The 11124-nt window shown below is 49.9% G+C and overlaps 1 protein-coding gene across 1 annotated transcript; it reads right to left on the bottom strand.

The window, feature by feature from the left end:
- Nucleotides 1-2067: 2067 nt before the first annotated feature.
- Nucleotides 2068-3791, bottom strand: ARC (activity regulated cytoskeleton associated protein). Its single transcript, XM_009282162.1, has one exon. The coding sequence runs from the start codon at nt 3698-3700 to the stop codon at nt 2486-2488; it is 1215 nt and encodes a 404-aa protein (XP_009280437.1). The 5' UTR covers nt 3701-3791; the 3' UTR covers nt 2068-2485.
- Between the last annotated feature and the right edge of the window lie 7333 nt (nt 3792-11124).

The following is an 11124-nucleotide window of genomic DNA, read 5'->3' as shown; positions in this document are numbered from 1 at the left end:
TGTCCTCAGAGCATTAACCATTGAGGCTGGTGCTTGGGTTCCTACATCAAGAAGCTGAAATCCCACCTTTCTGGTGGTGCCAGCCTCTTGCAACCATTGGGGCTAAGGTCTCAAGACCAACACAGATATTTGCACCTGGGCTATTCAGTACCTCGGGTCAGGGCACTGGGGAGGCTAAGAAAGGCCCACAAGGGTAAGATGAGAGGTGTAATTACCTGTGCCAGTCTTTCCTTCAGACGGTGGATCCGGCAGTCGGTGGCTGGGGATCCTGACAGCAGGTCTGATGTTGAACCCTTGGTTTTGAAGCTTTTTCCCTTTGGCTTTCCTTCCAAATCCTGAGCACTGTGAAGTGATTCCTTCTCAGAGGAGGATCTGAGTGAGTCACTGTAACCAAGAGAAGAAAATGCTTGTAATGCATGGCCAGCTCATCCTCAGCAATGACACCCACTCCCCCACCACTCATCTCAGGTCATTAGTGAGAATCTCTGCAGATGCAGCCACTGCCAAACTAACTCACCCTGAACAAGTGAGAGGAGAGCCCCCACCGCTTCTAGCGCGGGTGCAGAGCAGGCATGCATCTCCTTTGGGCTGTGCATGGACTTGTGATGTGTTGTCACAGCTGGGGACTCAAGCCCAGAGATTTATGGGACAGGTCCTTGGGCTGGGGTAATGAAGAAGCTTCCCATTTCCTCCCCATATTAATCAGAGAGTGCAAGATACTGTCCTGTTTGAAAACTTTTCCCACTCACTGTCCTTTATTTCCCTTTGGTTGGCTCCCTCCCCTTTCTCCCAAACTTAATCTGTCACTTACAATGCTTCATGTCCCATTGCAGATTTTTTTTTTATCCCAGTGCAAGATTCCTACTGGACAGGCTATGGCTAGTTTAGGTCTGAGGAATGCAGAGAAGAGAATGTCAGAGAGTTGCCCTACCTTCAGCTTCTTGGAAGGAGGTACACCAAAGGTGTCCCGAGCCACCGGTGCCACATGTCAGGAGCATCCCAGGGGCACTCCTGTTGCTGCATCCCTGCTGCATCTCTTGCGGAGGTGTTGTTTATTTGGCCTGGTGGTGAATGCAGATGATGCTCAAGATATGTCCAGCCTCAAGAAGCTTTGAAGAGCCAAACTTCCTGAATATGTCTTACAGCAGTTTCGTCTCAAAGTCCTATCATCAGGTGTTAGCCAAAGCAAGGTGAGCACTGAGCATTGCTGTCTCAACATGGAAAATGTCACAGAGTCCAAGTCCGTCTCCATCCATGGCAAGGAGATGTTGTAGAAAGTTCTTTGTGAATAGAAAACGCTCTGTCCTCAGGTGCTTCAGGACAGGGGCGCCAGGCTTTCCAAGAGCATTTTGAGTCTGTGTGAGTAGAAACTCTTTGTTGTGAGGCACAGGCTGAAACTGTGCTGGGACACACAGCTCCTCTCTTCGCTTCTTTTTGCTTTTACATGGCAAAAGCTCCTGTTGTCTCCACATATCAGAATGGATTCAATTTGCTGCTCGGGGGATATTTTGCTCTGGATTTAGGATGTGTTTGTTTGTTTCATTCAAAGCATAAGGATTTATTTCCCTTACCTCCCCCCTCCCTCTCAAAATAGCTCTGGTGCCTCCTCTCTCCACCTTGACACCCTCTCTTCTCTGAAAGGAAGCAGACTGCCCCTTCAATAAATGAGCTCAGAATTTAATTTAAAACTCTGTTTCCTGCTGAATGCACATTATAATGTGCAGAGAAAGGGTGAAATTTGCCTCTGCACTGCAGTGGCCTTGATTGGAGTGAGCAGAAAGTAAGACAAGAAGTAAACCAGTAACAGCATCTAGAGAGGAAAAACATTAAAGCAGGTATTAGGTGCAGTGAAATGAAAAACACTAAAAATAATCCAGATTCTTAAAGTTTTCAGTTCCTGAAGCCATAGGATTTCTTCTAAAAAGAAAAATCAAAAAACCTATTTAATCCTTTGGAGCAAGCAAGAACAGGAGATTGCCAAGTTAACAGAAGCCCAGTGGTAAATCAGAAATGGGCAAGGGTCAAAAGAAAGATGTCTCCTCAGGACAGGGACACCTCTTCAGAAGAGGGAGGAGAGAAGGAGAAGGAGAGATCCAGATGGTTAGGAACCCTCAGCCAATTGCTGCACTCGTCTGGAGTCCTTGAAAGCTGCCAGTGCTAAGCGGCTGCCTCTGAAGTTGGGAATTGTCTCTAGTTTCTTGTCAGGGATCTCATAAAATTGTCCATTCCCCATAGTGGTGCAAGCAGTATCTCCAGCACCACCGTATTGCATGGCTCAGGTGAGGTGGGCAACCACATCCTAAGGTGCCTCTCCCCCATCGCCTCCCTCCCCCCACAAGCAAAGTTAATTCCTCTGCTATGGGCTGTTGGACTGAGCACACCTCATGTCTCGTCTCAGCCAGAACCTCTCTCCAAGGAGAAGCTTCCTAAATACGCCCCTTTCTCCCTTTCACGTAACCCAGACTGCTGCCTCCCTTGGACTAGCTCATATGACAGTAGCTGGTGGGCTAGGGGGCTCAGGTTGAGTGCCATTGCTCGGCACAGGACTGGCAGTGGTTGAGGGAGGCACACTGTCCACAGAATCTCCTGACTGAATCTCAGGGGTCCTCTGTGGGCTGGGCTCTTCAGAGTGGTCCATACTGCCTTGGACTTCCTTGCCTCTTTGGATCAGCTGCTCTAAGGTTTTGGGCAAGGGGTAACTCAAGAAGCGCTTCAGTTTGGGCTGGAGGGTGCCTACCACATACTGGATAATTTCCTCCTCATCTGCATCAACATAGAGGGTCTGGTACAAGTCTCTCTTGCGCCAAAGGAACTGGTCCAGGGGCTCCCCCTCTTTCTGGGGCAAATCCAGCTCCCTTTTGATAGCATCCCTAGTCAGAGTCCCCTCGCTGTACTGGAGGAACTCCTTCTTGAACTCAACCCAGTTCTTAACAGAGTCCTGCTTGTATTCCCACCACTTTTTAGCTGGGCCGTTCATGTGGTTTTGGATCTGAGACAGCCAGTACTCCTCTGTTCCACCCACCTGCTTTAAGTATTCCTCCAAGTGGCTCAAGAACTCCCGGGGATCCTCAAAGACCTGGGTCTCCACTGGGGAGGCTGGAGCATCCTCCGACACAGAGACCCACTGGTAGGAATCATGGGCCTGGGGGATGCTGGGCACTTCCCCAGGAGGAGGGGTCAGTGCATACATTTGACTCATATCAAGGGCATAGTCATAAATCTCCCCCTCACTTGGCCTTATCTCTGGGCCTCCCACCCCAACGGACACAGTCTGTTTTCCGTGGTCCCCAGGACAATATTTGCCTCCCATGGACTCCAGACGGTCCGCCCACTTCTCTAGACGGAAAAAGACCTCCTTCCAAACATTCATCTCTCTCTTGACCCACCTCTCCAGATGGGCAATGGTTTCCTGGCACCTGGCCAGGCAGGCCTTGATGGACTTCTTCCACCTTTGGTTATCAGTTGGGACATGGTCCTCTAAGTTATTCTCTAACTTCCCCACTGATTTCTGCAAGCCTTTCAGCTCGCGCTCCACCTGCTTGGACACCTCAGACAGGAGGTGCCGGTGGGTCCTCCTGACATGCTCCAACATTTCTGCCCTGCATTTCCCTATCTGCAGGATCACATTGGGCTTGTTGACAACTCCACGGTGCCCCTGGAAGGAGTGGATGCCCGCATTGGTGACATTATCCAGCTGCATGGCTCCAACCGTACGAGTGTCAAACACAGAAAGAACTGGGTTGTAAACCCTGGCACTAGAGCTGGCTCTCAAAAACCCCACCACAACACTTCCCAAAAGACACACAGAGACTTCTAAACCCCCCTCAAATGACTTTTTGACACAAACACAACCAAATCAGATATCACCGCAGAGCGAGCTGTTTGGTCCCCGTGGATCCCAGAGAGAGTTGTAGGCAAATTTCTCCTGGTGCCCAGCTGGAAATGCCGGTCTTACGTGCTCAGGGTGTCCCAGAGAGAGCCAGGATCCTTCAGGAACAAGGAGAGGAGTTGGCTAAGATGTCCAGCCCCGCATGCGTGCCTGCTACCTGCTCGTCCGGAGGTGAGAATCTCTAATGGCAGAGAGTCCCCGCTGGAGAAAAACACACAGAGATGCACAAAGAAGCTGGAAGCTGCTGCAAAAATCCCGGTGATTTCTCCTCTGGTAAACTTGGTGAGTCAAAAGCGCTTTCACTAGAGATGCAAAAAGCTGCTTCTCTTCCCTGTCTGAACTGCCACTAGTCCAGGCTCTTCCATCTACTTATACCCCACACAGCTCAACATGTGGGTGGTGCCCTGCCTCCTCTCGCACTCTCAGCGCAGCGTTCATTGGAGGAAAAGCGAGGCCGGTGTCTGTGGCAACCCAGATCTTGGCAGCCTCCCCTCGCTTCCCACCCCCTCGCACACGCCCCCAGACTCAAAGCGAGAAGCACTTGAAAGGTGCTGGAGACAGTTGGATAGATGGATGAGTAATCACACCTTCCGCCTTTCAGATTGCAGGAAAAACACTTATTCATTCCACAACTATTTACTCAGCAAGGTCATCATTAGCATGCTTCCCCTGGCAGGGCTCGCAGAGGGGGAGATGAGGAGGAATTCAGTGTGTCACACCAAGACAGACGCCCACAGGCCCCCGTACACCCTCACATGCATGCGCACACACACACAGAGTGAGCTCACTCCTAATGCAAATGCTTGGAAATGGTGGTAAATCAGCGGGGGGGGGAAGAAAAGAAAAGAGGAGGGGGAAGGAGAGGGGGAAAGACTCAAAGGAGCCACTTCAGTACAAACTGGAGCACTCTGGACTTTCTAAAGTATTGGTGCTTTAATTGCACCAGACCAGCCGCTATCTTGGGAATGTTCAGTAAGGGAGGGGGACGGCATCCTGGTTTTTACACCAAATTAAATCCGCCCATCAAAAGCCTGTTCCGTACTTAGCTTGAATCAGATGTTTAATCAGTTAGCCAACCCACAAGCGCAGATGAAGCTACATTTATTCTTTGCTCTTGACAAAGCAGGAAAAGCCAACCATAAAAGGAGTCCCCGGGTCTTATATAAGCCAGAGATAAAGGATTCCCTAATCCGAGAGAGTTCCCTGCCGGAACACCCTCGGAGAGGTGCTGAGGACATCCGGGGCTTCTCATCCCCTCTCAGTGACAGTGGCCGGAGGCAGTGGGATGCTGATTCATTAATATCACCTAAAAAAGGTGTTTCAAGCCTGTTGCCAGCAGGGAGGTGCCTTGCCTGCGCTCGGGGTGGTGGGCAGTGTGCCAGGGGAGGCTTAGGACGGGTCCCCACTCCCGCAGCTCGTGGCCACATGTTTCCTGGTGGGGCTGCAGCCAGCCTGGTAAGAGCGAAATGCGGAGGAGACGGATGGTCTTTCTGTGAAGTCCTGCTGAAACGAGGTCTCAGTGACCCCGTGCATTTGGTTAAAGCAGAGTCCCCTTGGAGCAAACTGGTGGCAGTTAAGCTGAAGGACAGGGGTCAGGACTCCCTTTCCCCCTATATCCATGTGCTGCAGGAAGACACACGTCTGTTCCCTACCAGGTGCCATATGGCTCTCAGGGGAAACAGGAGGGTTATTTAGGGCAGCAGCAAGCTGATATAGAAGGGCTGTATGGTTTGGTTGAAGGTGGGGAGTGCCAGTGAGTGGGGAAGGGGACAAAAGCCTGAAGGTGCAAATCAAGATTCCTAACCCAGCAGACCTTCCCGATGCCACTTTATCCCCCACACATATCATGACAGTGATATGACTGGCAGAAAGCTATGCCCTCTGCCTTGCTTACTTCTCCACTTTCACCCAGCTTTCCTGGGCATGAGATTTTTGTGCATCTGTGTTTGAGTTTAGAAAGGGTCAAATGTCAGTCATCTGAGGGTTTGGGACAGATCTGGAGCCTTTTATGCTGTGGTCTCTATAACCCAGAGAGTCCGCCTTAAACCTGCATTGCCAGTAAGAGATCACATGAATTGGGAGAGACTGTGCAATCTGTGTATCTCTCAATCAGTGCAAAGAGATTCTCCAGAAAGGTTTTCGCCCAGGATCCCCAGAAATGGCCCATAAAAGATTGCCAGTGGATAGGGACAAGTTATAGACTGGATTTAACTTTGCAAGGTGACCTGATTTCAACCTCACTTTGTCCCATCAAATGCCAGACTCTGGGATGAACTGGCTGTAAAACCTACTCCACCAAATCTGTCTCTTTCCAGCCCCTGCTACCTCTCTTTCCTTCTCCCTTAGTTTTAAGTGTGGGTTGATTCATCAGAGTCTGAGTGGCCTCATTGGGCACTTAGGTCTGGTCATAGGATCTCAGGATTATTGAGGCTGGAAGGGACATCAGGAGGTTTCTAGCTCAACCTCCTACTCTAAGTTGGGTCAGCTACTGGGTCGGATGAGGTGGTTCAGGTTTCAGGTATTGAAAACCCCAGGGATGGAGATTGCACGACCCTCTTTGGGCAACCTGTTCCACTGCATGACTGTCCTTAGAGTGTTTTTCCTTAAACACAGACTGAGTGTCTTCTTTCAGTTTATGCCCGATGTCTCTTGTCCTCTCACCAGCCACCTCTGTGAAGTGCCTGGCTCTATCTCCTTGATAACCTCCCCACAGGTAGGAGGGGACTGCTGTTAGGTCCCCCTGAAGCCATCACTTCTCCAGGATGGACAAGCCCTGGTCCCACACCACGCATGAGCCAAGTGCTGTAGCCCTGACCATCTCAATGGCCTGTGCTGAACTCATTCCAGTTGATCAATGTCTTGTACTAAGGGGCCTAAACCTGGTTGCAGCAGCTAGATATGGTCTAATACGTACTGAGTAGAGGGGGATAATCACTTCCATTGATCTCCTGGCTGTGCTCATGCTCCCACAGTCCAGGATACTTTTTTTGCTGACAGGACACACTGCTGGATCATGCTCATCTCACTGTCCCCCAGCACTCCCAGGTCCATTTCTGAGTCCCAGCCAGTCAGTCGTTGCCAGGGACTCTTTCTTCCCAGGCACAGCATTTGTCCTTGCTGAATATCATAAGGTGTTGGCCCTTTCCTCAAGTTAATCCAGGTCTCTAGGTTCATCTCATTCTGCAACCTTTCCACCAAGTTGTCCTCCTAATCTGTGTGCTTGTCTTCTGTGGAGGTGGTGGGGGAGACAGAAGAGGTGAGGAGGAACGGGGGTTTTCCTTCTGGACCTGCTGGGGAATGACTTGCTGATTAAGACATAGTGTTAAGCATTTTCATTGTATTTCTAATTAAAGTAAGGTGCGTGGGTAGAGGAGGAGGAGAGAGGGGAGCCGGAAGCAAAGGGAGGAGGGAGACGTAAAGTGCTGGGAGCTGACGGGGAAAGGCAATTTGAGGCAGACAGACAATTTCCGGGCACAGAGAGACAGACGGGTATGAAAGGACAGGAGCCATGGACTGGGGCAGGCTGGGGGAGGAGGATCTCATTGCCACAGCAGCTTCATCCCACTGCTTCAGAAAGAGGCAGCCAGAGTCCTGTTGAAATTAACTGCCTGGCCTCAGGGGAGCTGGCAATGGGATGGACAGAGGAGACTGCAGGGCGTGTGGTGCTCTGGGTGGCCACAGGACATCCAAGACAAGAGGGGGGCAAGAAGAGCAGAAAGGGAGGTGGGAAGTGAGTATGAGGGAGGAAGAAAAAGGGTGAGCCATGAGCAGGGGTAATTTCCTCCGAAACAGCTGAGCAGGAGCAAGGAAGGGAGAGAAAACAGCAAAAGCCACATCTCATGGTTCAGCGGGGATGGTGTCAACATGGGTTGTCTCCCTAGAGCTTCCTGAACAGTTTTAAGGCACAATAGATAAGAAATGAGGACAGAGAAAGAGAACAGCCAACAGACTAATTACAGGCAGACAAAAGGAGCGCGTGGCAGCGAGCAGCAACAGAAATCCCCGCTGCGGGGAGAGGGACCAGATGAAAGGACACTGAGTCATAGCCAGCACCGGCACCTTCCCCAGTACTGTCACAACAGTGCTTTGCCGAGGACAAGATGCACCCAGAGTCCAGTGGCACTCGCCCCTTGCAGCCGTTCAGGATGTGGGCTTTCACTGCACCTCACTTTAGAGTAACTTTGATGGGGTTTGGGGTGGGTTTTTTTTTTGGTTGACATCTCTTTGCCACTTCATCTGGATGAGTGTTTTGCCCAGATCTCTCTTATGCCAAGAAATGCTACTTCTTAGAGATGAGCTTGAACTGTGAGCCAGATGAACCTGGTGGGCGAGTGAGAAGAGGGGGATTCCAAGACTTAGGAAAGTTTATGGTGCAGCCGAGTTGTGCTGTCTTTTAGTGGCTTATGCTCAGAAGAGCTCTGTTAGCTGCTGTATTACCCTACTGTGATGCCAGGTTCCCTCCCCAATTATGCATTGTGATGTGCATTGCGTTCCTTCTCTGAATCACTGTCTGGAGGACCCTGTTTTTCACCAAGGACTCTGTGAAGTGCCTAAAGTTAGAAGTTTGAAGGCTGGTGTGCAATTAATCCCATACTCTTGCACGAACTAATTTTTTCTACTGGTGAACAAGGAATTTTCTGTGTTATCCTGTATCTGCTGTGCTAGAAGTTTCCCTTTCACTTCCAGAATTGCTTCCTCCTTCTACAAAAAAAAAAACAAAAAAAAAAAAAAAAAAAGAAACCACAATCCCTCCCCTCTGCCCCCATGCCCTTTCAATCCCTATTGATTCTCCTATAGGTTACCAGACAAAGCTGGCCAGTCATTTGTTTGGTAGCAAAACCCTCAAGAAGGGAATAAAATGAAGAGAAACAAAGGTGTTGGGCTTTTTAATTTATTTTTTAAAAAAAGGAAAAAGAGAAGGAGAAAAAGAATAACACATTTAATTTACACCATACGTCTCTATTCATCCATCTCCAGCACCGGAACACTTTATTGCATTGAAGCCGGCACACACAACGCAGAGTTTTGCATTCAAAACACGGTTCGCGTCAGTGGCTGCATTGTTCCTGGACACCCATCATCCTCCACTGCTGGGGCCCACACGTCACTTGCTGAGAGGGTGGGGAAGCAAGTGGGAAACTGAGGGCAGCCCGCTATCAATATTAACAATAATCATAATAATTATTATTATTACTGTTAGTGCCACTCCTTCTGATGCAGAGGAGCCAGCAAGTTCTCTCCTTTTTTCTTTTCATCTGAAAAACCCTACTTTGTGGGGAAGATAGAGTGCTTTGTTTTCAGACTAAAAATATATTCTGTATTTTATAGTTTTTTCCTCCCCTTATTTAATGGGATGTTTGTTATTTTCGTTTCCTCACTGAGGAAATGTTAATGAGTGCCTCCTTGTGCTGCGTTTGCCTCCTCAAGCCTGCCTGAGGCTAAATCAGGAAAGTCAAAGGCGTTGTCAGTATTTTCCACGGCAAGAACTTGAACTCTGGTGTTGGCTGTTATGACCCTCATGAGGTCAGTACAAACAGAATGCCATCTCCAAATGAACTTCGTTTTCCTCCCATGCACATCACTGACGAGCTGGTAGAGTACATTTGTTGCTAGCAAAACAAGCTAGCCCCATGTTGAAGGGCCTGATACATACCTGATTTAGGAAATTTCATCTGCCTTTATGCCACATGGCTGAGAGCTGAATCTGGCCCACGTTTGGCCGCACACTTGACTCTTCCCCCACCTGCCCCCCTTTAGGGTGCCCCTCTAAGTGTTCTAGTAAAAGTTTCTGATTTTAGTGTTTTTTTACTCCTCCTCAGCAGTAAACACTGCAAATCACAGGTCGGCTAAATAGGGAAAAGCGGTGGGGTGGCTGTGAAGCCATAGCCCTGGTTGGTCTCCTGGCGCGTCTGGGCTGATGGAGTTCCACCGGTCCAGGAGAGCTGTGCTCCTCACCATCTGCCAGGACAATGCGCCCATGCCGCTCTAAGGACTGTCTGGACAATGCGCCCATGCCGCTCTAAGGACTATCTGCGGTCCATGGAGCCAGTCCCACCCTCCCCTGCAGCCCTGGCTCTGCTTTACCATTTCTATCTGGGTTTAATGTTAACACCCCCATGGCAGGGGGAGATGAGGTCCAGTGGTGACGGTAGAGGAGAACTGGGAGATCACAGGCACAAATGGAAAATGGGACATTGCCCTTTCTGGTGGCAGATTGCCATGCCATCAAACCATACCCTTGGTCACGTGGTGAGCCGGGGGAAGCTGGGCAGCCATGTGTCTGGCAGTACCAGCTACTCACATGACGAGGAGTAAGTGGCTCAGACTGCCCCATAGCTTACCTGCTCCTGCTCCTCAGAGACATCATGCTGTTCCCATGGGTGAGACTGTGTTAAGCCCCTCCTTCCCTTTCTCATCACCTACACGGATTTTTTCTCCTGGAGTAGGGGATGTGGGAAGGGCATTAGGGGTGGTGCAAGCCTGGTTTTCTATCAGTGAAGCTGGACTGTCTCACGGGAAGATTTCCGAGCTGAAGACTCCCTGCTACGGGCTGTGAGGATGAGGAAGCAATGGAAAATTCCTGCGGCAAGCTTGACTTCACCTACTGCTGGCCTCTCTCCTCCACACAAGCCCAACACTCAGCCACTGCGTCCTCCTGGGTGCCTTTCAGAGGAGGAGAGGCCATAACAGAAATATTGCCTTGCTGTGGTTGTTAGCAGCCAGTCCCAGCCCCACGAAGAATCCACCACAGCCACTTTTCCCCATTATATTACATAGTCCTACCCCTCCTGTGACTGGCAACAGCTCTGTTCCTTTGAGGGGAAATGTCAGAGGAAGCTAAGGAGTGCTCAGACAAAGCAGGTCCAAGTTTGGAGGGGGTGCAGAAGCCTCTTTGCACATGGTATTGTAGGTACCCTCCAAGATGTGCAACAGCAACAAAAGCCATGTTTGTTCGGACACCTCCATGCTAACCTCACTCTCAAATTCCCTATTAACTTCTTTCTGGCTGATGCCCCTAACCTGGGTTAGAGAACTCCAGATTCATAATGGGGACAAGCTAAGCAGGATTTTTTTTCTGTATTCCAGTCCAGGTCCCTTCACCTGCAAATGTGTATAGCCTAGTCTTCTGTTCATCCAAAAATACTCTTCTCTGCCTGAACCACAGATCAGTTATTGCCTTGCTGAATAGATGGGTAGTTTTTCTCTCTTCAGGCACACACAAACCCCTCCTAAAT

Source organism: Aptenodytes forsteri, unplaced genomic scaffold (assembly GCF_000699145.1).
Source record: "Aptenodytes forsteri isolate BGI_AS27 unplaced genomic scaffold, ASM69914v1 Scaffold260, whole genome shotgun sequence".
NCBI classification, from domain to species: domain Eukaryota; kingdom Metazoa; phylum Chordata; class Aves; order Sphenisciformes; family Spheniscidae; genus Aptenodytes; species Aptenodytes forsteri.
Note: the sequence above shows the minus strand (reverse complement) of the source record. Positions and strands in the feature narration are given on the sequence as shown.

Bases quoted from the DNA above. Each gene is read 5' to 3' on its own strand.
- ARC (XM_009282162.1), bottom strand. From the start codon at position 3,700: ATGCAGCTGGATAATGTCACCAATGCGGGCATCCACTCCTTCCAGGGG.